At 37.3% G+C, this 24,804-nt stretch overlaps 1 protein-coding gene across 5 annotated transcripts in view; it reads left to right on the forward strand.

The window, feature by feature from the left end:
* The window catches only part of INSC (INSC spindle orientation adaptor protein), a 122,338-nt gene that overhangs the window by 68,859 nt on the left and 28,675 nt on the right, over nucleotides 1-24,804 (forward strand). For all 5 annotated transcript variants that reach the window (XM_090142027.1, XM_090142026.1, XM_031614048.2 and 2 more), the window contains one exon: nucleotides 24,522-24,693. In XM_090142027.1, the coding sequence (XP_089998153.1) occupies nucleotides 24,522-24,693 (172 nt within the window). The remainder of the gene's footprint in view (nucleotides 1-24,521; nucleotides 24,694-24,804) is intronic.

Consider the following 24,804-nt stretch of genomic DNA (forward strand, 5'->3'; position numbering starts at 1 on the left):
TTTTTTTTTACTTAATGCTAGTTCAGATTGACACACCAAAATCAGTCTAAAAAGATCTCTCGTTATGTCAATAAGAATAGCAGAATTTATAAAGTTAGAGATGGAAAGGACTAATTAAACGCCCCCCATCCAGTAACATTTAACAGATTTTTAACAGAATTTCTTAATGTTGATTTCAGTAGCTCATTTTCATCTGACCCTTCAACTCCCAAAATCACACCTTGGTGAAAATGAAGGGCTAGACATTAATTCTACTTTTCTGAACAGGAGGTTTATAACTGAACTGTCTGGGTAATCACTTTGTCAACTTTTTTTGCCTAAAATTGTGTCACTGAGGATCTATGTGTTATGTGGTCCAGTACATTTTTGGACTTCTCAGGAGGAGAATAGGATATTTCATCAAAAGAAACAAAGATCTTTTTCTCTGAAAGAGGTTAACATCTCTCTGAGTATCTCTGGAGGTTGAACATGAAAGGCCAGTACAATGCTATGTCATATGTAAATATATTTCAGCTGGTGATAGCCCAGCTTTGTGATTGTAGAGATGAAGGAAGGATAATACATGAGAAAGTTTTACCACCATGTATTCATTTACATCTATTTGAAAGTAAAACAATGTTGGTCACCTGGGAATCAATGGAAGGTGCACTAAATCAGAAGACCAACATTTTGATGTCAACACCACACTCATTTTTAATATTGCTGTCTTTGAGTAAAGATGATTTTTTTTCCCTTTTAACATTCGAAATACTCTTGCAAAGAAGTAAAAGGAGGGTTAATAATAACATTCCTGAAATTACCATTGAACTTGTATCTGGCAGAAAGAGCTGTTCCTATTACCCAGCTAAGCACCAGGGCGGTTGTGAAGCATTTAATTTGCTCTGATGTGAATATCATTATGATTAACTGCTACAGAAATTATCTATTATTTTGCCTATTTTAAGCAGGTACATTTTCCCCAACTTTTAAAGAATAATTATTTTTCTTTCCAGTCATGCATCTTTAAATGTGTATATATGCACTCTGTTCTCTTAAAGCACACTTGAAAAAGTCGTTATTACTTTTACATAATCTTGATGAACGTGCCTGTCTTTAACTACAATTACCACGACCACATTGTTGTTGCAATGATTAGCTTTACTCTTTCAAGTGAATCTAGTTGGCTATACTTACAATAATAAAAAATCAGTTGCTTAGAGTGCCAATTTATTATAGTTATTTAACTCGCAAGTGCTTTCCTGATTTTTAAAAATATGCTGTTACTTTATTGTACATGTAGGTTCTGGGTTCCAGGAACTCAACAGTATCAAATTAAGCTTTAAATGTAGAAAGAGAGTGAAGAAATCACCTCATTTTAACTGAGGTTTGCGTGTAAATAAATCGAGCTCTGTGTAACCTGTGCTTCACAAGTGGGTAGTTAGTGCTTCAAGTTGCTTATGGATGTCCACTTGTTTAGTACACTTTAGCTTCTAATCCACTGTGACACCAGTGGACCCATTCAGAGGAGTAGAGAGGTTCTGGAAAAGCGTTCACAATTTCCACCCCTTGTGTTATTCCTGTAGCTGCCTATCCCTGTACCCAAGAGAGCTTTGTCATTCAACTTGTGGCCCTTGAGCATGCAAACTTGTTAGGAGAAAACCCTAAAAGTATGATTATTTTTAGTCTAGGCATTCTGGAATTTAAAAAAAGAGGTAGCACATAGTACAGATAATAGATGCTACAGGCAGATGAACTACAGATAATGATAATTTATACTATAGATAACCCTACATTAATAAATAATACAGAAAACTTCTAGAAACAGAATAACAGAGGAATTTGAGTGAGGTGAGTAAGCAGAAACTGAAGAACTGTTTTACTTTTATACACACAGACCTATTTGCATACACAGCATCAGGGATGTTTCAGACAAAAATAGAATTATTCAGTGGGAGATCTGACAAATGTCTCTAATGTGAAGTAGCCTTGTGTGTAAAAAGGGTTTATATGTGAATACAAGCCTACACCTCAGCACATCGTTTGCCCACAGCAGCTTTTCAATCCTTTCAATTTCCAAGGGTGCATTAAGTTTCTATTTTGCAGTGCTTTTTCAAGAAGTCTTCTGTGTGTGTACTGACATGCAGCCTTATTAAAGCCTGATGTCTGTGGTAGTTTCTCTGCTTCACATCTGTCCACACAGTGCTTCTAGCTGACTGGTGTTAGAAGGCATGGCTTTCCAATTTTTGCCCCATCACGGAGCTCAGTTATATGATTTTTACCAATTTTCCTGCTGCAATAAAAGAACCTCAGAGTCACTTCAGAAATAAATATCAGACAGACCAATGTACTGCCATTGTTATTCATGTGGAACATTATTTTGTTAAAAACCTGCAACTCAGCTGAGACTTAGTTCAAGGCCCGACTGCCACTAAAGTAATGATTTGTGCAAACATTAAGCAGCTGTCTAAATATCAACATTGTGCAGTATATGTTTACTTACAGAATATATAAACTAGTTCAATAACTAGTAACAATTGTTACATTAATAGAACCTTCTTTTTTAATAAATGACACGGCAGAAAGATTGCCTAAATATAGATTATAAATTCTTTGAATCCTTCATTCCAAGCACATTGAATCAAATGACTTATCTCCAGAAAAAGAATCTAAAGAAAGGGGAAGTTTAAAATTTTTGTGGCTGGGAAACTAAACATTTCTTGAAGATTTCTTAAAGAGAAATTGTCTATAGTCTACAGTTTGATGTGAACCCAGCCTGCTTTTTAAGGACCATGATCTTACAGTAAATAATTTCCATCTATCCATCATGAAAAACAAGTTTTTTCTCAGTGAGCTCTTATTGGGAGTTAAGTGAAAAGTTTATTACAGAACTTGCAGATAAAACTTGTTCATAACTTTTGATTGAATGTGGGCTGATGCGATGAGTTTGAAATGGAGTTACCCTGGTTTTGGCAGAAGTTAACATCTGAAACTGAAAACTCAGGGTGGTTAGAGCTGAACAAAGGAGTGTGTATTAATTCTCAGCTGCTAGAATCACTGAGGTTTGTGTAACTATAGGCAGAGATAGAAGTGAGAGTCATGGAGAGCACCTGGAGAGCATAAGTAACTTGGGTGCAGAACAGTACAGTAACAGCTTAAAAATTAGCACTGTGTTAATTTTTTTTTTTTTTTTCTGATTAATGTACATATATAAAAAAATCTCCTGTGATCTCTTTTGGTGTTTTCATAGCTTGTTAGTTTCAGGACAAGGAATTTGATGGTCACATAAGATGATAGAGATTACATAGATACTGTATTTTCAAATAAGCGGAATTCAGGAGCTTAAAAGATCAAGGTATCTTTTATTATTTTAGGGAAAAAAATAAGAAAATAAAAATTTAAAAATGCATTTTTAATCCACAGCAAGTTTTATTTCACGTTATCTTGTCTCCTCTAAGAGACAGGACAAGTTGGGACATGAAAAGAAAAATTAAGGACTCCTAGAAATCATTTGAAAAGGAGAAGTTAAGGGGCCCTTCTCTTGTTTCTCTCCCACAAAAACATGGTAGCACAGAAGGTTATACTCCCTTCTCAGTTTTTCAAGGCTCACATTGACAAGTGCAATCTCAGCACTTCTATGAAGAGAATATCATTCCTGTTTGTTCTCTAGGGTGGAGATTTTTTTACAGGAAAAATGTTGGTCTTCCTGGATGGGAAGAGACTTTCTGCGTGCTAAAAAACCACAACACTGGCTTACATCCTAAGAGCATGTGAGATGATTTAGATGAAAAGAGTTCAAGTGATGCATTCCTCTTTCACCTCTTCAGCTGAAAAGTCACCTCTTCTGTTTTGCACGGTATATTTTTTTGTGTCCAACAGCATTGTTTTGGCTTACCTTCCTTGGCCATTTGTAGCCTGGCTTTGGAGTTGTGCTTGTGAAATTGCAAATGAAAGCCAGGAATGGATAAAGAGTTCTCTTCTGATTCTTTATGGAAGAGCATAACCTTTTAAAGACTAATACAAGCAACTTCTGACACATGGTGCAGAGCATGGTGACACTTCATGTTAGCGATAAAGCTGGGAACTGTGTCTTACTGTTGTTGCTGGGTGTAGGTTGTAGGAGAATCAGGAGCTACAGTGAGGAAGAAATCGGTCAGCCTTAAGGAATAGAGTGGGGAACAACATTTTCAGAAGTTGCTTTTCACATACATTTGCCTGGTTATCAAAAAGGCTATTTCAGTATCTGAGCTCGTGGCACAATTAGATAATGTGAAGTTCTAGGCTTGCAGCTCCTTAATTTACTGGACACTTCTCAGTAAAGCTGTTTAATTAATTGGCAGTGAAAAATGTGCTGGGTTTGGCAAATTACATTTCTGTCAAAGCTCCTGCAAGATTCATTAAATCATATCTGGGAGTGCAGGAACTGCCCTTTCTCACTGCTGGTTTCGTATATATTAGGTGGTGTTTGCAAGAGTAGCAAGTCTTAGGTCTTTACAGAATCCGACCATTCCTGAAAAAACTGACGGCAGCCTCTTGCACTTCTAGGGCAAAGCGTTCTGGAAGTCACGGAGAGGACAAGTTTCTGTATATTGAAAAACAGTGTGAAAATATGATGATCGAAAAATACTTGCAGACTTCAGTGCAGTATCTTTTTATTCTGTTAAAAACCTGCCAGACATGAAGCAAATTGAAATTTGTTTACTTTATGGTAATAGCCGTTTTGTCAGGAATAGAGAAAATCAGAAAAGCAAGGTGGTTTTTTTCTTCTGACAGATTAATTCAAGAGACGTGGAATTGAATCAAGACAGACATGTTAGTGCAGGATTATGGGCAATGGCAGATCTCTCTAGGAAAAAAAAATGTACACAAAATGCTTTGGCTGAGGTCACTGCCATTATTCCAATTCTGGAATGGCAGATTAAATTATAGCAGTTGTATTGTTGTAGCCTTGATGGTCTAAGGAGATCTGTATCTGTTGTTCTAATAAAAGATATTACCTCTTCTTACAAACCTTGCCTCACTTTAATCATGTTACCGGTTTCAGAAGAGGGAGAAAGGAGCCAGCAAGCATACCACGGGAGATAAACATTTTGATAATACTGCTAAAGTCAGACAGTGTGAGACTTAGCTACGGAGTTGGTGAATAGATGTTGTTTAGAAGATAGACTCTGTTCATCGATAGATCCTCATTTAGATATCAGATGTGGTGTAAGCTTTTACATCTATACTTAGCCTTCTGCATGTAATTTCACTGAAAGGAAGAAGACCACTATCTGTTTAAAATATCAAGAGCTATACATCTAATGTGTTCAGACTTCAATAAATTTTGCAGAATAAATATTCTTTTATTTTATTCTTTTGCTAAGGAGCAAAGTAAGACTTTGAGTCAGTTCAAATAAGTGCAAGAGCTTTTTGAGACACCTCTGCCTTTTCAAAAGAGATGCAACTGGCAGGCTGTGGATTTATATATAAAGCCATTTATAAATTAAAAAAAAATAAACTGGCAGGATGTCTTCTAACCCAACAATGAATATTTTAAGGAGGTTTTTTTGTTTTTTTTTTTTTGGCTTTCATATGCGTCCTCACCCACAAAATTATGTTTTCTTACCTTTTCTCCTAGTGGAATATTTTTTAAGCAAGGATGTATGATAACGTGTCCAGATGCAAAAATTTCACTGTAGTCAAGCAGCCCTGTTAGATTCTGCTTTTTTGGTGTCTTTTGTAAGAGCTGGTCAGGAGAAGGCATTGTAGTGATATTCAAGAACTAACAGTGATGGTTTCAGAATAAATGTGATGTGCTGTCTTATCTTGTCCCCATTCCAGAGCAGCGCTCATGCAGAATGTGAGCTGATAAAATCAGATGTACTCTAGCTTTTGAAGGAACAATCTCTCTTCTCATCTACACCTCAGTTCATCTGTTAATACACCTGTAATATTTTAGCTCTGGTACGGAAGAGTAAGTCTTCAGATTTTTTTTTCTTTGTGTTTTAAAAAGATACATTTCATTGAAATAGATTCTGAAAATTGAAAAGAAAAATCCCCAGACTATGCCAATTTACTGAGGTGTATTCTTCACCGTGCAAGATCAAATTGGACTAGTGCCTGTAGATTGCCATTCCCAACAAATTCGTTTTGAAGATTTGAGCTGGTGCCAGGTTCCCACTCTGCACTTGTTTGGCTCCCATATAATTTACGCATCATTTTTGCAGTCAGTTATGTTAGTATTTTATACTATCTATTGATTTTATATTTCGCTAAGTATTTTATTTAAAGCTCTCCAAATAGCTCTGGATTTATGTTTCAAAAGTCACAGTGTTAAGAGAATTTTATAAATGAAAAATAATTTGGAAATTACCAGATGATGGTTTTTCCGTAAGGATTAAAATAATCCTTAACCAGTGACAATGACGAGAGCAGCAAATGATCCATGAATGACGTCTGAAGAAACAGAAGCCAACACATCTAATGACAGGTGGGCTTTCCCTACCTAATAATAATAATAATAATCTATCAAGCAAATTTAATTTTAAGATGAAAGAAGCAGCTTACTCAGCTCCTAAACTGAAGGCAGAGATTAATGAGAATCAATTGAAGCATTTTAAAAAAGTGGAAGGAGAGAGCTATTTTGGACCTCAAATATTCCTTCCGTTCCTGACAGAGGCAGAAAAGAAACTAGAAAGATGCAGCCAGAAAGATGCAGTGACCTATCAGAGGAGCAGATTTCACAATCTCTCTTTTCCCACTCAGCAGGAAATTGTTGCATTGCGTATCTGCATTTGTGATGATAACGCGCGTGTAAACACATACTGAATGTGCTTAGGTTGTACACATTAAATAGTTTAAATGGAGCCACAATAAAGTGTGAGGGAGGAGAGATAGGGGTAAAAATACTTATTTAAGAAGACAGACACACTAGCCTTCCTCTCAAAAAATCTCTCCTGAAATAATATATACGAGTCAAACTGACCCATCCTGCTGCAGACTTCATGACTCAGCATTGCTCATGATTTTTGTGACTCAGTAGAAAAGTCTAGAGAGAGCTTACTGCTCAGAGCCTCTGTATTTCGTTTGGCTGACTTTTGAGCTTGCCTAAAACTTCGGTGATTTGAGTGTCTCTGGAACCTGCAAATTCATTACTTTTTCTGCCTTCTAAGGCTTCTTCCACACTTATTTTCCTACCTGAACTCAACAATGCTTCTTGCAGTTTTCTAGTGCTCTATGTTGTTTCTTGGTCATCTATTCTTGCTTGCATAATTATGACTTTCAGATTTTTTTTCCACACAATTTTTGAAGCATGGAACATTCACCAATGCATGTTACTGAAAAGCAAAAAGGGAAGAAAATAATTTCCTCATTCTTCTAACTACAGCTTCACTGAACTGTGCAGAATTTCTCACATTTCTTTAAATGCTACAGAAATCTTGAATGACTAACCCCCCATACATTTCTTTTGTGTGGGCCATGCCAGTGGGAACATACAGAGCTATCTGTTACCATCTGCTGGAGTTTTTAACTCATTTGTAGATGAGCTGGTTATCAGACACGAGCATAACGTGATGGAGGCTGCCAGACAAAGTGTCTGGTTTATGTTGATCTTATGTTGATCTGATAAGAAATACTCATCATCTATTGGGATGAGTCAGGGAGTGAAAACAGTGCAGAAAGTTGTTGAACAGTCTGAGTTCACTTCTCAGCATCACTACTTCCTTGACTTGTTTTTTAGTAGTAACTGAAGCTATAAAACATAGCAACTTCAGCTAATTTCAGCTTAGAAATTGTTTTTTTCTCTTTCCAAAATCACTTTTGTGATTTTTGTACTTCCATGAGCCTTTCCATGCTTCCGTGGGCTCCAAATAGAGTTAAGAATCCTGCTCTAATCCTCACTCACCAGTGAGGAGCCCTCCTGTGGTGTTGTGTAAACTAGGGAGTTTTTGTAGCTTTTGAGCTGGATCCTTTGCAAATCATGCCCCAGTAGCACTCCCAAAATGGAAACTTTGGATCTTTATATTTTGAGAAAAACTTGGAAATTCACCTTTTCTGAAATCTCATTTTATACGTGCACATTTGCTTTTTTTTTTTCCCTTGTTTTTACGCAATAATTCCCAAAATTATTTTCAAAATAGCTGGTTAAAAATCTCTCTCTCCTCTCTCTCTCTCTCTTTTTTTTCCTCTCCTATTTCTATTACTGCAACAGTATGAGAAAGTGCTTTATAGAATAGAAAAATAGTATACATATACAATTTCAACCAATTATGGCCAGAAGATTTTCTCAGCTTAAATAATGAGTACTTAGCATTTTACTTTTCTCACTAAAATGGTATTATATAAATACAATCTGATCTCATGGTTTATCTGTCAGTATCACTGTATTCTGATTCTGTCTTGTCAACTCTTACTGCAAGCTAAGATTTTTCCCAAAGTTTCCTTCCAGTACTCTTTTACAACTCAGCCTAAGCTAATTGGCTAATTAGCTGAAACTCAGCAACCATTCTTAGTGACATACATTTGAAGTCAGGGCTGGAAGTATTGAAATACTTAGGTAAAGTATCCTGCATCTCCTCCCAACAAAAACAATATAAGTTAATTGTATAACTTGTTTCTTACCTCGTATTTCCCATGAGCTAAGAGCTACCATGTGGCTTAGCTGAAGCTCACCCATGATACGTATGAGACTCCTCATATTTCTTAAAACAGTGAAGGTTAAATAATAATTAATGGCAGGTGATGTAGAGGCCTGTTTGTGCGTCAGTGTAATTTTTTTTTTTTTTTTTTTTACTTAGGCTTGTTTGCAGGAAACCGCTTCCATCTGGCATTCTGCCTGATTTATACTAAAACTTTCATGTTTCATAAAGCATCTTCAAAAACATTTAACGAGCTGTTGGAAAAACAATCTCATCTCTTTAAGATAATAATCATGTTTTTGAAAAGCTAAGCATCTAACAGCATCGTTCATATATCGACTGATTCTCACCTCTCACATCTGTTGTTTAAGTCCCAGACAGCAGCTTTTTCACTGAATGTTCCTTCCCTTTCTAGTACTGTTTAGAGCTTTTCAGAGGACTGTTCGTTTGCTGCTGCTGGTAATAGATGAGCAAGCCTTTTATTGATCAGGGCATACTGTTGTGCTAAATCACTCTTGATTTTCAGAGGTACATTGCTGCACTTATACTACTATATAGTAGCAGGCTTCCTTCTCCAACCAAAATTCTGGTAGGCAGTGGCAGTCCAGAGTTCCATCAGGGCTGATATAAACCTGAGCTGGTATCTTGAACTAAGTGTTTTGAGGTCCTTCATTTCAAAGCAATCTGGAGTGCTGAAGATTGTCTCTCATGCCTATTTGTGTTTAGCTGGTTCGGTTTAACTCTATCAGCTTTTAGACTTTGACCTGACAATGATCTTCAGATGAGATAAGTCTTAGGAGGAAAGCATCTGTGTCAGACCAGCAGGTGGAAGTAGGAGCAATCATAGAATGTCTTGGGTTGGAGGGGACCTAAAGGTCATAGAAACATAGAATCCTAAGCTCTAAACTGGAAGAGACATTTAAAGGTCATCTAGTCCAACTCTCCTGCAAATAAACAGGGACATCCACAGCTAAATCAGGTTGCCCAGGGCTTGATCCGGCCTTGAGGTATGGGGAATTAACTATATCTCTAGGCAACTTGTTCCAGTGCCTCACCACCCTTGCTGTAAAGACTTCTTCCTTATATCCAAACTAAATCTACTCTCTTTGAGCTTGAAGCTATTTCCCCTTGTTCTGTCACCACAGACCCTTCTGAAGAGTCTGTCCCCTTCTTTCATGTAGCTCCCCTTTAAATATTGAAAGGCTGCTATAAGGTCACCTCAGATCCTTCTCCAGGCTCAGCTCTTTCAGCCTGTGCTGAAAGGTTATACAGGTTCAACCCCCCTGCCATAAACAGGGTCACCAAACATCAGATCAGACTACCCATCCAACCTGGCCTTGAATGCCTCTGGGGATGGGGCATTCACTGTTTCTCTAGGCAACAACTTCCAGTGCCTCATCACCCTCTGACTAAAAAATGTCTTCCTAATGTCTAATCTAAATCTCCCCTATTTTAGTTCAAAGCCGTTCTTTCTTGTCCTATCACTATCAGACAATGTAAAAAGTCCATCCTTCTCCTGCTTGTAAGCTCCCTTCAATAACTGGAAGGTCACAGTGAGGTCTCCCCAGAGCCTTCTCTTCTCCAAGCTAAACAAGACCAGCTCCCTCAGCCTCTCTACACAGAAGGCATGAAGCCCTCCTCTGGCCCCGCAGAGGTCGCCGCCACACAGGGACAGTGTAGAGGAGGACAGTCACCTCCCTCTCCCTGCTGACAACTCCTCTTTTAATACAACCCAGGATAATGTTGGCCTTCTGGGCTGCAAGTGCATACTTGCTGGATCATGCCCTGATTTTCTTCCATCAGGGCCTCCAAGACCTTCTTAGAGTTGCACTCAAGGGATTCTTCTCCCAGTCAGTACTTATACCTGGGATAGCCTCGACCCAAGTGCAAGACCTTATACTTGGCCCTGTTAAACCTCTTTAGATTCTTGTGTGGCCACTTTTTGAGCCTTTTCAGGTCCCTCTGGATGGCGTCCTCCTATTGTGCACCATTCAGCTTAATGTCACCAGCAAACTTGCTGAGAGTGCTCTCAGTACCACTACGTTGTTGATGAAGATGCCTAAGGGCACTGGTCCCAAGACGGACCCCTGGGAGACATGGTTCATGACCAGCCTCCACCTAAACATAAAGCCATTGACCACAACCCTCTGATTGCAATCATTCAACCAATTATTTATTCACTAACTGGTCTAGACTTCAAATCCACATCTTTCCAATTTAGAGAAAAAGATGTGGGGTGGGACCATGACAGAGGCCTTGTACAAGCCCACATAGATGACATCAGTTGCCTTTCTTTTGTCCACAGATGCTATCACTGAGAAGGCAGAAGTCTCACCATTTTTGAAGTTTCATCTTATTACATTGTTCTCATAGAGAAGATGTGAGAAAAGGTTGCCCAATAAAATTTTCTGTGACCTTGCTTAAGAAGAAAGCAATTATGACACAGCCAAGCTGCCCTAAAACAAGATAGCAACTACTAACAGGCAGAGAAGGGCAGCTTGTTGACTTCAGGAGCTGTAAATGGTTTTTGTAAAGCAGTATCTGTTTTACTAGTCCCACATTATTGTTGTTGGTTAATAAGACACAAGTCATAAGTGTTGCCTTTGTCCTTCAGAACTCTAGATCCTCTCCTACCAACCTCTGAGCAGTGAGTGGCAGCCTCAGTCTGAATGAGGGTGATGTAGAGTTGGATGCTTGTGGACTTGATGATTGTGTCCTGTGCCACTGGAGACATTGTCACATGAAGAGGTGTAGTGAGGACCATGCAGTGAGGACCATCACCCGGTCATTCTGTTATCTACAACTCTTCATTTGTACTGGGTAATGCTACAGTCTGCCATGTTTTTCCAGGATAAAATTAACTTAGTGTCCTTTCTTTTCTTACTGGAGTCCCTGATGGCCCAAATTAATGAAAATCGCAATAATCAGAGAAGGAAGATAGGTAAAACAGGAGACAGCAATACTGAGGTTCGAGTCTCTGACAGCCTGACTACTGCTCTGAAGGCTGAATAAAACCTCTTTGGAATGTATTTTAGGTAGCTTGGTATTAGCAGTTTCTCTATACCCTGGAAGGCAGAAAAGAATATACATATTCTAGATCCCTGGAATTAGGACTGTAATGTTCTCCTACTACTTTAAAGAGGCAATTTCAGATAAGCTGTTAGTGGAAAGACGGATTTTCCAGCTTTGTTATAGCATGAATTGATTTATAAAGCTGATCTTTCTATCTGTGACGTTTTCTTTACGTCCACACACGTGTGCGATAGCCACATATCAATATAAAGAGCAGGTAGAAATTGTTTTATCTTACTGCTGTTTTTAAAGTGATTTGATAAGTAGGCATAATGGGAACAGCTATGTGGGTGATATTCCTATAGTTTGCCATATCTGATGAACCACAGCCTGCACACTGACAAGAGAACGCTAGCAAGGCTCGGATTTGCAGCTACTTCTTTTTCTTAACTCGTGTGAATGTTTTGAACTGAGTTTACCTTTTTAAATTAACTGTTTCTCTGTGACCTAAACTAGATGCTTGTGAATTTCTCAGTGGTGCAGGAATGGCCAGGATTCAGGGCACTGGGCTTGTCCATTACCTCCAGAACTGCATGATGGAGGTTAACAGGAAAACCTCACAGAATCTGGCAGAATTCTAGAAATCCTTTTGGATTTCTTCTGGAAGAAGACTGAGATCCTTTCAAATATCAGCGGTTATAGAAATTTCTGTACTTGTCAATATCACTGACTGTTTGTCTACCTGAAAAGACTGCTGAGAGGAGTGAGAGGAAAGACCAGAAGTTTATAAAGCAGGCTTCATAAACAGAGGCTTTGCTTTCTTTGTCTTCAGCAACTTGAAACAGCTGTGGTTATATCAGTTCAACCTAATGGTTGGAGTGAGAAATGATTCTACTATGAAAGGACAGCTTAACATTTCCTCGTAACTGCCTTCCGCCTTTAAGAATTTTTCATTTTAGTGTAAATTCTCTTCCATTAAGAAGCGTCTTCCATTAAGAAAGACAGAAAACTGAGTCTTATTATTTGTTTAACAGAGGTCTAGGGAAAGGAAACAGCAAAATCTGAAAGCTGGGATGCTGCCAAGCAGACAACCTAAAGGTGACAATGGTGATACATAATATTAAACTTTTCAGTATTTTTGATTCCAGCTTACCTGAAAGAAATTTGATATTTAAAAAGTGATGGTATCCAACAACCATCAAATGGAAATTATATCCATTCCATAAAATTGATATTTAATTGTCATTAAAGATAGACTGATACTGTATTTTCAGCACAACCATTATCTCTTCATGTGCATTCACAATTGGAGAACGCTCACTGAACAGGTTTTGTTAAGGTCACTTACAGATTTTGGTAAAGATTTACTCTCATGATAGTGATACATGAAAGCACTCCAGAAGGCAATAGGTAGCCATCAGCTAACTTTCAGAAACTAAACAAATAGTTCAACAGAGGGCACTAAGCTGATTATCAGTCAGCATGGAGGAGCAGTTCTGGTCACAGCACTGGGTGGCTTTTTAAAGTACAAACAAGGAAAGAATCTGAGCTATTATGCATTTGAGCATTGTACCTGCAGAGTTCTATGAGTAGTGAATCCTACCTGAATTTATTTCTAAAAGGCTTATTCTGTGGAATTTTTGGGACATAAAATGAGCGATAACTGAACATATCTTGAAAACTTCACTCAAGAAAAGTGACTCACGCAACATAATTCACACATTGTGTTATACAACAGTGGCACCCAGTGGAGGCTGGAATTATGGCAAAGTTTCTGTTGCTGGGTTCCTGGTAAGGGTTGCACAGATCCATCTCGAGTTTAAGGCTGCGGGCACTGATTTGGAAAGGTAGGTCTATGCAGACCTAAGCTATCTGCAACCCAAGCGTTCCGCTAAATTAAGCACTCTTATCTACAAACTGGACTTCTCATTTTATTTATTTAGACAATCAGAACATTTACATATCAACTCACAGCAGACTCTAATAGCTTCACTGAACGCAAAACTAACATTGGTAACAAACCCTTGACTCCCAAAAATGAAGTGTTAATGTACTCAAGATATTGCAGGTAAAATCACTTTTAAACTAAAATCAATTTAATTTAGATTTTTTTGATCCCATTAAGTTATCAGAACTTACTACTGGTTAGGTTACTATTCAGTATAAGATATACTCGCCTAATTTCTGGAAAAATGACTGCTTATTTTAATAATAATAGCTAGCATTGTTACAGTGGCATTGTTCCAAGAATTATGTAGAGGTAGATAAGTAGATTTTATCTTTATTTTATAGCGTAGGGAGCAGGAGTGAAACTAAATTGCCTAGGAATAAGTTGCCTCAAATGTATGAAATGAACTTCATGGCAGATCCATAATGTTGTACCACCTCTAGATTGAGGAAAGAGCTATGGAAGCTCAGTGCCTTTACTGTGGTGGCTTTGCCTTCTCGATTCTACTGAGAAAGATGCCACTGTGACTCAGAGTAGGAAATCTATGAGCTGTTTCCCTTCAGTTCATCTTTCCTCACAACAGGGAAACCTCAAGCACCTTTAAATGTGAAATGATGCGCTTCCACATCATTTTTAGCACAGTTGTACCACTTCTTTGCTAGAGAGCTTTCTCATTTGTACAAAGCAGTTAAAAGACTTTTCATAAAATGCTGTGGGGAGAAGACATTGCATTCAGATCTTAGGCCACTGGAAAGAGTATTAGGACAGAGAAGTTCAATTAAACAGATGAAGACTATTATCCTGAAAAAGGGCTGGTAATCAGAACACACTTATATAATTACAATATATTTTTTCTCAGAAAAAGAAAAGAAAAAGAAACAAAGTATGGCAGATGCTAAAAGTGGTAATGGAAAAGGTGGAGACGACACTGCCTCTCTTCTTTCCATTTCTCTCTTTTCAAAGTAAACCGTGGGTGCTGATTTCTAATCTTAAAATATAAGCCAGTCAGGGTAAGCTTATCACTGAAGGTATTTCAGTGAACCAGAAGAGAGAAAAACATGGATAGATAGGAAAGGATGCAACAATCAAATACCTTTTCAGTAAAGTGGATTAACTTTTAAAATTGAATTAAGGAAGATCAGTTGTACAAGCTCATTGAAAGATGTCTGATTAGACTGGATTTTTAAGCCGATTGATTTATGGGCAGCTGTTCTGTATAGAAACGTGATTGCACTTAGCCTTAAAGAACCCCCCAGCTTGTCACAAGTACTGTCTTGTGTTTGCCGTGTCCATTCACCTTGGTTTGTAATGGCTTTTGTATTTTAATGCTGGTTAATGGCGTTCTTCAGTAAGACAACCAAGGATCTAAGTCATAAATGTCAACCTATCCATTAAACTGTGGCACATCTTGTACCTACCTCCTGAGCTTTTGGTATTTAATAGATCTTGCTTTCAGTTAACAAAACTTCACATCGTTGTGACAAACTTATGCTCATGGTTTTTCAGGAAGAAATCTTAGGTGAGGAATGAAATCATTTAATTAAATTCTTCAATCATCAGTGTTGTTGCTGTCTTTGCTATTGACAATACAGAAATTATTTTGTTGTGGAACTGTATGGGAATTAATGCTATTGGTATTTGACTTAGGTTGTAGGAAAAACAAGAGTCGGGTATCAAGAATCTGTGATGCTAAGTACTGTATGAACACATGCATGCATGGAGTCCTTTGCAAAAAAACTGACAATTTCATAAATATTTAGAAAATAAAGCTCAAATTATTTTGTGTAATAAGTGTTGGCTATGCTATTAAACAAAGTCATAGCAGACATTGTGAACAGAATATCTCCAGGTGTCCATACAGTCTGAGATTACTTGGAAATGTTAAGATGTAGTAACATTTTGAACAACGTGACACGAGGAACAATTTTTAGTTCAATTAAGTCTTGTTCCTCTGGAAAGAGTTTTATCATTGACTTCATTAGGGAACAGTCAGACTTCTGGCTGTCAAAGGATTAATGTGCTTGAAATACAAGGCAATACTATTCAGTATAGAACTAAGCCTGTAGCATAATGTAGTGAGATCGACAGTGGTTCTTAGTACACCAGGGATTTGGACTAAGGCAAAATTTTTGAATGACTTTTAGTCATCCTTTCTTCTGAAGTGAGTTATAAGTAAAGGTCAATAGAGATTATATAAGAAATAATGGCCTGAAATTTTTGTTGGAAGGCTACTGATGTGATAAACAATAACAAGATGTGCAAGATTTATTTTTGGGGGCTATTTCTAAAAACAATTTGCACTGACATATATACTTTTTCCCCACCAAGATCCTCGTTGACTTTCCATTTGGTCCGGCGTTTATATGGAGTCTTGCTTTGTGTTGCTTTCTGTCTTCATCAGACACAGTCAAAGACTGTATACCCAAAGTATGCTAAATTCACCTCTAGTAAAAACAGTGAAATTGATATAACACAATTTTTTTGTGCTGGTGTTCCTGTAGCAGTCACTATTACTTGCAATGCTAGCTCAGCCATCTTGTGATGCTTTCCCAGGAGTGAGAAAGAGGTGGGGAGGGTTTTGCAGCATACCTTCAATCTGTAGCAGAATTTGAACTCTTTATAGAAGTTGGGTATACTTTGATCATACGTTATGCTCTTTGGACACAGTATTAATTAGCCCCAGTGTCAGAATGACATGCTTATACACCCTGTTTTCCAGTTGTCATCCATTTCTGGTTTCTCCTCTAGATGCCTCACAATGTTGTCAGTGCTGCAGCAGTTCTTGTGCTACTTGCAGACTGCCAGATGGGAGGATGAAGCCTGTTCACATGCAGTTTTTAGCTCAGATTTCGACTTTACAGATCTGAAGAATTAGGTTGGTTTGGAATGTGGAATCAGTTTTTACTGCATATGTGAAGTAAAGCTTGAGTGCTATTAGGGGTTATAATATCTACTTCTTGCTAAATATTAGTTTCCTTTTGTCACAACACCTCTTGTGAGTATTATCCTAACACTGAGCATACTGGCTCACAGCTTAGCGATCATTAAAATCAATCAAACAAACAAAAAGGCCCCAAGTGGACACTGACTAGATGGCAGAATCAAGACAGTGTTTTGGGCTTTCTTCAACAACATACATCTAGCTTCTTAGATGAAATGTAAGTTGACTTTTTTTCTTTTTGCCTTAACAAAACATTTCCATCCAAAATAACTTAAGAATGCCCTGGCCTATTGAACCTGGACTCTGCTCACTCGGAAATTCAATTTCAAGTTCTGTCGTGGTTTTCCAATAGAATAGAAGAGTTCAATTGGAAGAAACCCATGAGGAACACAAAGTCTAACTACCTTATCACTTAAGGCTAACTAAAAAGTTCAAGCATATTAAGACATTATCCAAATGCCTCCTGAATGCTCCTGATGCAGCCCATTTGGAAGCCTGTCGCAGAGTTTGACTTTTGAGGCACTTCCCTCTTTGTACAGGGAGGGATGTGAGAATGGACTATTAAAATAAGCCTGACTTGCAAATATGATTTTGATTGCAGATTGGGACTGTCCCAATGTCCAAGTGTTCCACTGTCATTATCTTTGCTTCCTCAAAAAATAATCTCCATTGGAAACCTAACAAAATTTGTGTTTCTTCCTTCTTCAGTGCAGCACTCAGACACTACCTTAGCTTTAATTATGTTTGCTCTCCTTGATAAGTGTGCTCCTTCCTGATAGGACCTGATAGGAGAGAAATCAACATTCTGTTGGTAAAAAGATTCAATTTTGTCAGCCCCTCAATACTGCCCCTGTTTCTTCTATTACAGAATCAATACAGCAGCTATATTTGACTGTGCTGGGAGATGCTAATGGAGAGAAAAATGCTGAGATCATTTCATCTGATGGTTCATTGTAGACCTCTGACTGCTAATAAAGATTCCATGCAAACAGCTGATCCTAAACCCGAATTTCTTATACTTAAAGCAATTCTGAAATTACTTTATTGACACTGCTGCCATAGAAATAAATCAGTATTTGTAGGAGACCCAAGGAGATTTTCCTGTCCAGAGAGAAATCTCAGGATGAAATAATTTGAGTCTGCTGCAGCCAGGAAAGTTCCATCAATTTTCACCAGATGGAAACTGCTACTTTTTTAGATTTTTTTTTTTTAAATTCTTTTTCAAATAAATACAGCAATTTCCTCTGTTGTTATTACAACACGAATGGACTCTTATTGAGTTGCTCACTAGAAGTTTTATAGCTAAAGTGCTGAGAGTGTTTTCATTATAAATGGCTATCATAAAGCTCTATAACTTGCCTGTAAAATTTCTCTGCCAATTAAAATCTTGCATGTACAAGGTCAGTTCTGGAGCTAATTTATTTAAATTAATTTATTAAGAAATTTGGACAGCCATCGTGAAGTAATGAATGTAGCAAACAATTTTATTAACGCTTGATACCTCTTAAAAACAGTAAATAGTTTTAGAGATGGCAATGTGAATAAAGCACAGTCCTTTATGGAAGTTACATGTATTCAGATGCTTTTGATTTTTAACAGGCTGCTGTATATATTTAGTACATTCTATTAGGTAAGTGTCTTATAGCTACAGTGTACTTAATCAGTGTACATGTGATTCAAAAACTGTAGAGACCTTGTATCCTGTGGAGATTGGATATTTCTTAGGCTAAGTTTAGAGACATCCTTGAAGTGAGGGATACTTGCAGGGAAAATTGTTTGCATGAGGATCTCTGTTTCTGGATGAATTTGCAGAATCTCATATTTAAATTAGCAGTAAAGAAAGAAGCACCTTGTGCTATCATAGTTGCCCATTTACTCTCTGCCCAGTCTAATACAGGTCTCTGCTCTCTGCCGTGGCTTTTCATTCTCACCCCTGAGCACAGGATAGGTTTATGTTTCTTTCTAGCTTCTTGGTACAGTATTCTACTGACCCTTTTGAGAATGTTAGTCTGATGGAAGAAGGACGTGAAGTTACAGCAATAATTATTCTATTAATGTCTAAGCATATCATGTTAAGATTTAAAGTTTGGACTTAGACATGTCTAGATTTCTAGCAGAAATATTGTCAGGAACTTTTTGCTGAGAGAAGAAAGACACAGTGGAGAGTTAGATTAGCTGATAATGACAGATTCTCTGGCTGTGACCTCCACGCTGCACTTTTTGGATAACAGCACTTCCTCATTATTGTAATAGATGAAGAGGGTCCTCTAAAAAACATGGCTTGCATGTGGTTTGTTTTTTTGCTCATGAAGAGGTGCACTAACAAACACTTCTTAAAAATGAAATTCACAGTGTCACCAAAAATAAACAATGCAATGTAATCAAATGCGTTGAAAGAGCATTCTCGTTTTTAAATGCCAGACACCAGGTGTTTGAGAATATGTCCTCATGCCATGCAGTGTCTGTGACATTATTTATTTAAAACTAGATGGTCCGAGCATGTTTTTTTCAGTGAGTGTATCTCATTTTCTGGAGTGCCTTGCTATGCAAAACCCCGGAGCCCCTGTTTGGTTATAGAAATAGGATGTTTTTTGTTTTTGTGGTTTTTTGTTTCTCCTATTCAGACTGTGATCCCCCAGGGTAAATAAAAATGAGGGCTGTGTTAACACTACTTACATACGGTCCTTCCCTAATTCAGACTTCAGGTCCCAGAATCTTGTTCAGCATTATTATATAACTCATGACAGTTCCTCTCATCTTCTTGCTGAGCTCTTTTTGTGTCTGTGTTGCTTCATTTTAATGAAATTCAGACCCCAAAGTATAATACATAAAGCCTTATCCATTATTTAAAAGAAGGAAACTTATGCTTTCTGGAATTTATGAAGCAGATATCAAGAAATTCCTACAAATAGGAATAGATTCTTGCAACTTTAAAACAAGCCAGCATATCCAACCCACCAAAATGCAGGGCAAGAAAATGATGAGATCCTTGGCTTCTGTCATGTGTCATGGAACTTACAGAATTTCATCTCTATCTTGTGTAAACAGAAATAGTTCTCCCCTATTCTTGTGTACTCTTGAGATTTCAGATAAGTCATTATTGTGATTCTTTCAGCTATGACAGAAAAGAAGAAATAATTTAACAAATGCTGAGCACTAAGACTATTACAAACCCCTTTCTTTTTCATGTCATTATAGTAATTTATGCTCGGTTTCTCCTCTGCTTTATCAGGATATACTAATTCTACATGTATATAAACATCCACACTGAGTAGAAGGATCTGTACTGTAGATGACATCTACATAATTGAGAATTGAAATTCCTTCTCTTCTCCTGTGCTTTGTAGCCACTCAGCAGCTATCCTACAAAACTGAAGGCATAGGAGGAAGTAGATTGGGAAAGTTGGATCTATCTTTGGGTGGCAAGTGGTAGTTTGAAGCAATGTAAACTGTGATTTATGGCACTGGGCAGATATGAACTGCCAGGCTAATAGTAGTGTAGTTTCTTTTTTAAAAAGATACAGAAATAATACTTTAAAAGTATTATTTAGTCCCTAACCATGCGTATTGATCCTCTGACTTGAGGGACTTCAAAGCCATTTGTTCTCTCATTCTTAAAATGGAGACAAAGAAGTCTGGATGTTGTCTTACCGATTTTGTCCATCCTTTCTACAGAAAAGACTTGTTTTCTTTTAGCCCCTGCTTCTTATGTGCAGCAAGATTAGATCATCTCTAAATGCCATAGTATACTAACTGTGAGGTGATTGCTTTTCCTGGGCTTAAAGGAGACAAAAATGTGTATAAGATTTATCATATTCACTCCTATACAGCCCAGAAGAAGGAACCCATTTAATCTTTGCAATTGATTTCTTCCTACAACATGGCTGCACAGTTGCTGCTTAGGCATTGCTATTTTAATGCAAACTTCAGGCTGAAATGCTTAGCTCTTATTTTTTAAAAATCATTTAATAATACTTCCTGTATAGATCAGATTATCTTCACATTGACCCCTGATCGCTAAGCACCAGCAAAAGCAAATATCTTTCCAACAATATGACCACATTCTGAAGGATGGAAGTTAATTATATTAGTTGAAGTTGCCATGAACCAAAGCACCCACTCAAAGCCACTTTAAATGCATAACTAATGTAACTAAGCCAGCAGTTTTAATGCTTCTGTAGTTGGTAACCATTCAGCCTTTACTCAGCTCTGTACTATTCAGTTGAGTATGAAAGAAAGGCTTATATTTGTAAAGTCCCATGGCCCCTGTACAACAATCATTACAAAAATCCTTTGTGTTTTGTTCACTGGTCAATGCTGTTGCCTTGGAATTTCTGCAGTAGCCTTGATTACTTGAAATCACATTTCTGGACATTTTAATGGCATCACTCTACTGATATATAATCTCACTTTAAAAACAGATGAATTTATCTTCATCTGGTATAAATCAGCATATTTCTCAGTGGAGCTAAGGCAGTTTTTATCTGTAGAGCACTTTGCAGAGCATCTGATTGCAGGTTCAAGTTTGCCTCATTGTGGAAAGCAGAGAGTTAAGACTTGTCTTGAGTGTAATATTTCAAACTGGAAAGTCAATAATGCAATTCATTGCAAGTTCTGTATTGATATTTTTATGAATTGCCAGCATTTAACTCAAGACAGTTCAACCATGTTTACGGATGTCTAGCTTTACTTAATATTTTCAGGAGAAAGAACAGGTATGCTTAAGAAGGAAGAGGGCTGCCCTGGAATTCATTCCTGTTGCAGAGAAAATAAATGATTTCCTTTCAGAAGACTTTATCTATGCAGTAAAGTGGTCAAGTATTTATTTTTGTCACTTGGATGAAGTTTATGTAACAGAGCAATGCTTATAAGGATGTAAGTTCCTGGCATTTTTCCATTTATCAATTTTGAAACATTAGTGATCAAGCATTTACTGAACACCATTCCTCAAATGCAGGGTCTCCACAGCATCTTATTGCATTCATGGAATTCATTTGTTTGCGTTATCTGGCTAACTGGTCCTTTTGTATTGCCAGGGTGATGAACAGATTTGACATTTAGCTGATTACTCCACCAAAATTAAAAGGAAAACAGGGCAGTCATCCAAAGTTCCTTTCAGTGTGAAAGCTAATTATAAAAATGCTTTGAGCAGCAATTTCTTTTTGGATGTTAAAGTGCTTTTATTAGATTGTTCCCCTGTCATTTTAAAATTTATTGCTAGACACTTATAAATGGGGTTGCCTGCTGGGGCAGAATTATTTTATTTTAACTTCTGTAGTTACGGTGGGACCCAGAAGGCTACAGAATGTATTTTAGGCAAAATTTGTAAGTTTTTTATAATATTTTGAATTGAAAGGAGGAAAATTAACCAGTGCTGGCTTTTATGGATTTAAGGAATAAATTCTTTACTTATTATTAAGAAAACAATAAATGCACTTATATTTACAATTAAGCAACTTCCCATTTCCAAACACAATTGCTTAGTAAATAAAAAAAATCAGATATGTAATTTAAAAGTTGAGTACAGACCTTGTCTTCTCAGTAGCTTGTGTTTTGTAGTGTATATATAAGCAATCAGTGCTGCTGGAAAAATCAAACCCTGTGCTTGTACCTCTTTCAGAAGCCAGTACTTGTTCTCAAATAGCATGAAACTACTCCAAAGTCATTTTGCTGAAGTCATTGCAAAAAAGTTGGCCAAGTGAATTTCAACCAGTAAATTTAGGGCTAAGTAGTGCTTTCTCCTGTTATCAAATCTTATAAGTAGCTTCTTCTGATTTTTTTTTTTTTTTATTGCCTTGGAATATCTTTAAATTTTCATACTGACTGTTGTTATTAGTATCCTTCAGGCCCCAGACAGGGTGTGACCTGGGGAAGTTTCAAGGTGACAAAATCGGGTGTTTTTGCATATGATATTGTCTAGCACACACTGGCTACTGAATCATCTTGTGAGGACATATGTTAATTCTTGACACTGAGATCTATTAATATACTGTGAAGCCAAGAGAATGATGTGAATCTGCTCTTTCAAACTGTAGAATTCTGCCATAACTAGGAGGAAATATTTTGCTGTAGGTAGATTAATGTTGAAAGCTTGTCAAGGAAAAGTTTAATGTCGAAAATTTATTCTTCCTCTTCTTGCCAGTGCTTCAGGTTCTCTACTGAAACCCATTTGTAATCTACAAGAAGAAATAGATTTTTTTTTTTATTTATCTGTTTTAGAATTCCAATAATTTAGTCAATTGCCTATTAAAAAGTGCATCCCAATGAGATCTTCCAGGGGATGATTGTTGCTCCCATCAACCTGAGATCTTTTCTTGTAAAATATATTAATTGATATTAATTGTTTGTGCTTAAAAATAATTCAATTCATGCCCATTGCAGGATACAACATTATGTATTAATATATAATAAAAACGTGAGTTGGAAATTTGCTAAATACACTTTGCGGAGAAAATAGGGCTTAAGATGTATGTTTTGAGGAAGCTTTGAATAGACAGAGAATGCAATCGGAATATGCATAAGATGCTTTGTCAGTTTTTTGTTTTGTTTGACTGTTAAAGTGTATTTCAGAGGTAAGCCTTGATAATTTCTCTTAGTATCCAAGCAGCTTATAAGGCAACTGACTCCATGCTCTTTCAGAACTTCAAATAAGTAAAAAGATCAGTTTTTAAAACAAATACTCAATGAAGTTTGCAAACTGTCCCTATAGTTCATCCATATGTCATATATAGTCATCCATATAAAGATTTTCATTGGTGAATTTCTGCGGATTTGACATTATGTGCATCTTTTGGGATGGACTCGATGATCTCAAGAGGTCCCCTTCCAGCCCCTCTAATTCTGTGATTCTCTGATTCATGCTCTATTTGTTCCCTTCACACATTTACCTACCTACTTGATAGTATGATGTATGATTCAGGAACATGTTAATGTGGGGTAGAAGCAAAATCCTGTTAGTTTGAAAGTTCTTAGATTATGTCATTGTATACAGAGGACCTTCCTTTGCTGGCTTTGAATGGTAACAAGTAATACATCTGTGCAGTTTAAGCATCTTGTTGGCTCCACTCTGGTCCACCCTTTCCTTGTGTCAGTGAATTTCCTGTAATCCAGAGCAATGTGGGCATATGTGATATATTCAGCTAACCTGCATAAACAATAAGTTTAGAACACATCAGACATTCTAAAAGCATGAATCTATGTAACTTTCAACCATGTTTCTGTTCCTCTTCTGAATAAACAAAGGATAAATGGACCTAGCTCTAATACAGAACCCACGCATACTCATCTGTTGTGGTTTATGGATCTGTCTGTAGTGGTACTTTCTGAACTTGCAACATGTTCAGAAAGTATTTGGCAAAAAGTCTGCCCATGAAGGTCTTACTGCACACTTGAGCTCAACTCTCTCAATGGGATACATTCAAAAGATTTTAAACAAGTCTGAGCAGAGCAGCAGTTAACATATGCTCATCAGGGCTTATTTTTGAAGGAGTGCTTTATTGAGACTTCTGTCAGAAAATAATTTCTTTTTTCTTTTGACGAAAATAATTTCAGCAGAATGAGGGAAAATAGCTTTAAACTGGAAGAGGGAAGATTTAGACTAGATGTTAGGAAGAAATTCTTTACTCTGAGGGTGGTGAGACATTGGAATGGGTTGCCCAGGGAAGCTCCCTGGAGACATTCAAGGCCAGGCTGGATGGGGCTTTGAGCAACTTGGTCTAGAGAGAGGTGTCCATCCCTATAGCAGGGGGCTGGAACTAGATTGTCTTAAAGGTCTCTTCTGACCCAAACCATTCTGTGATTAAAGGAGAATTAAACGGAAGACTTTTTGTTGGTCAGCAAGTTTTTGTGCTGAATTTAGTTTATTTTCGGAATTGAAACTTCTTATCTTATAAATGCCACCAAATTTAAGTCATTCAAAATAAATTGAGTAGTTAATCCACAGCCCGGAAAAGAAGACCATAAAACCCCTCTGTGTTTGCAAAAATATTTATTGGAGTAACCTATACCTATTGTTTTTCCATAGGTCGATGGAATACTGTGCCTGGCTGACATTCTTACTGATAACACCCATTCAGAAGCCACTCATGCAGAAGCAGCGGCAGTAATTGCACAGATCACATCTCCACATCTCACATTCACTCAACATCTCAGCAGCTTTCTGGAAAATATGGAAGAAATTGTAACTGCGCTTGTTAGTAAGTTCTTCTGAGTCTTTCCAGTTAAAATGATGGCTTGAGGCATCTTTCATTAACCACGTTCTGTAAAGAATGTTTGCTATTCTGTGCTTTCCAGATAAAGGAACTCAG

Source organism: Phasianus colchicus, chromosome 5 (assembly GCF_987193195.1).
Source record: "Phasianus colchicus chromosome 5, bPhaCol1.hap1.1, whole genome shotgun sequence".
Lineage (NCBI taxonomy): Eukaryota > Metazoa > Chordata > Aves > Galliformes > Phasianidae > Phasianus > Phasianus colchicus.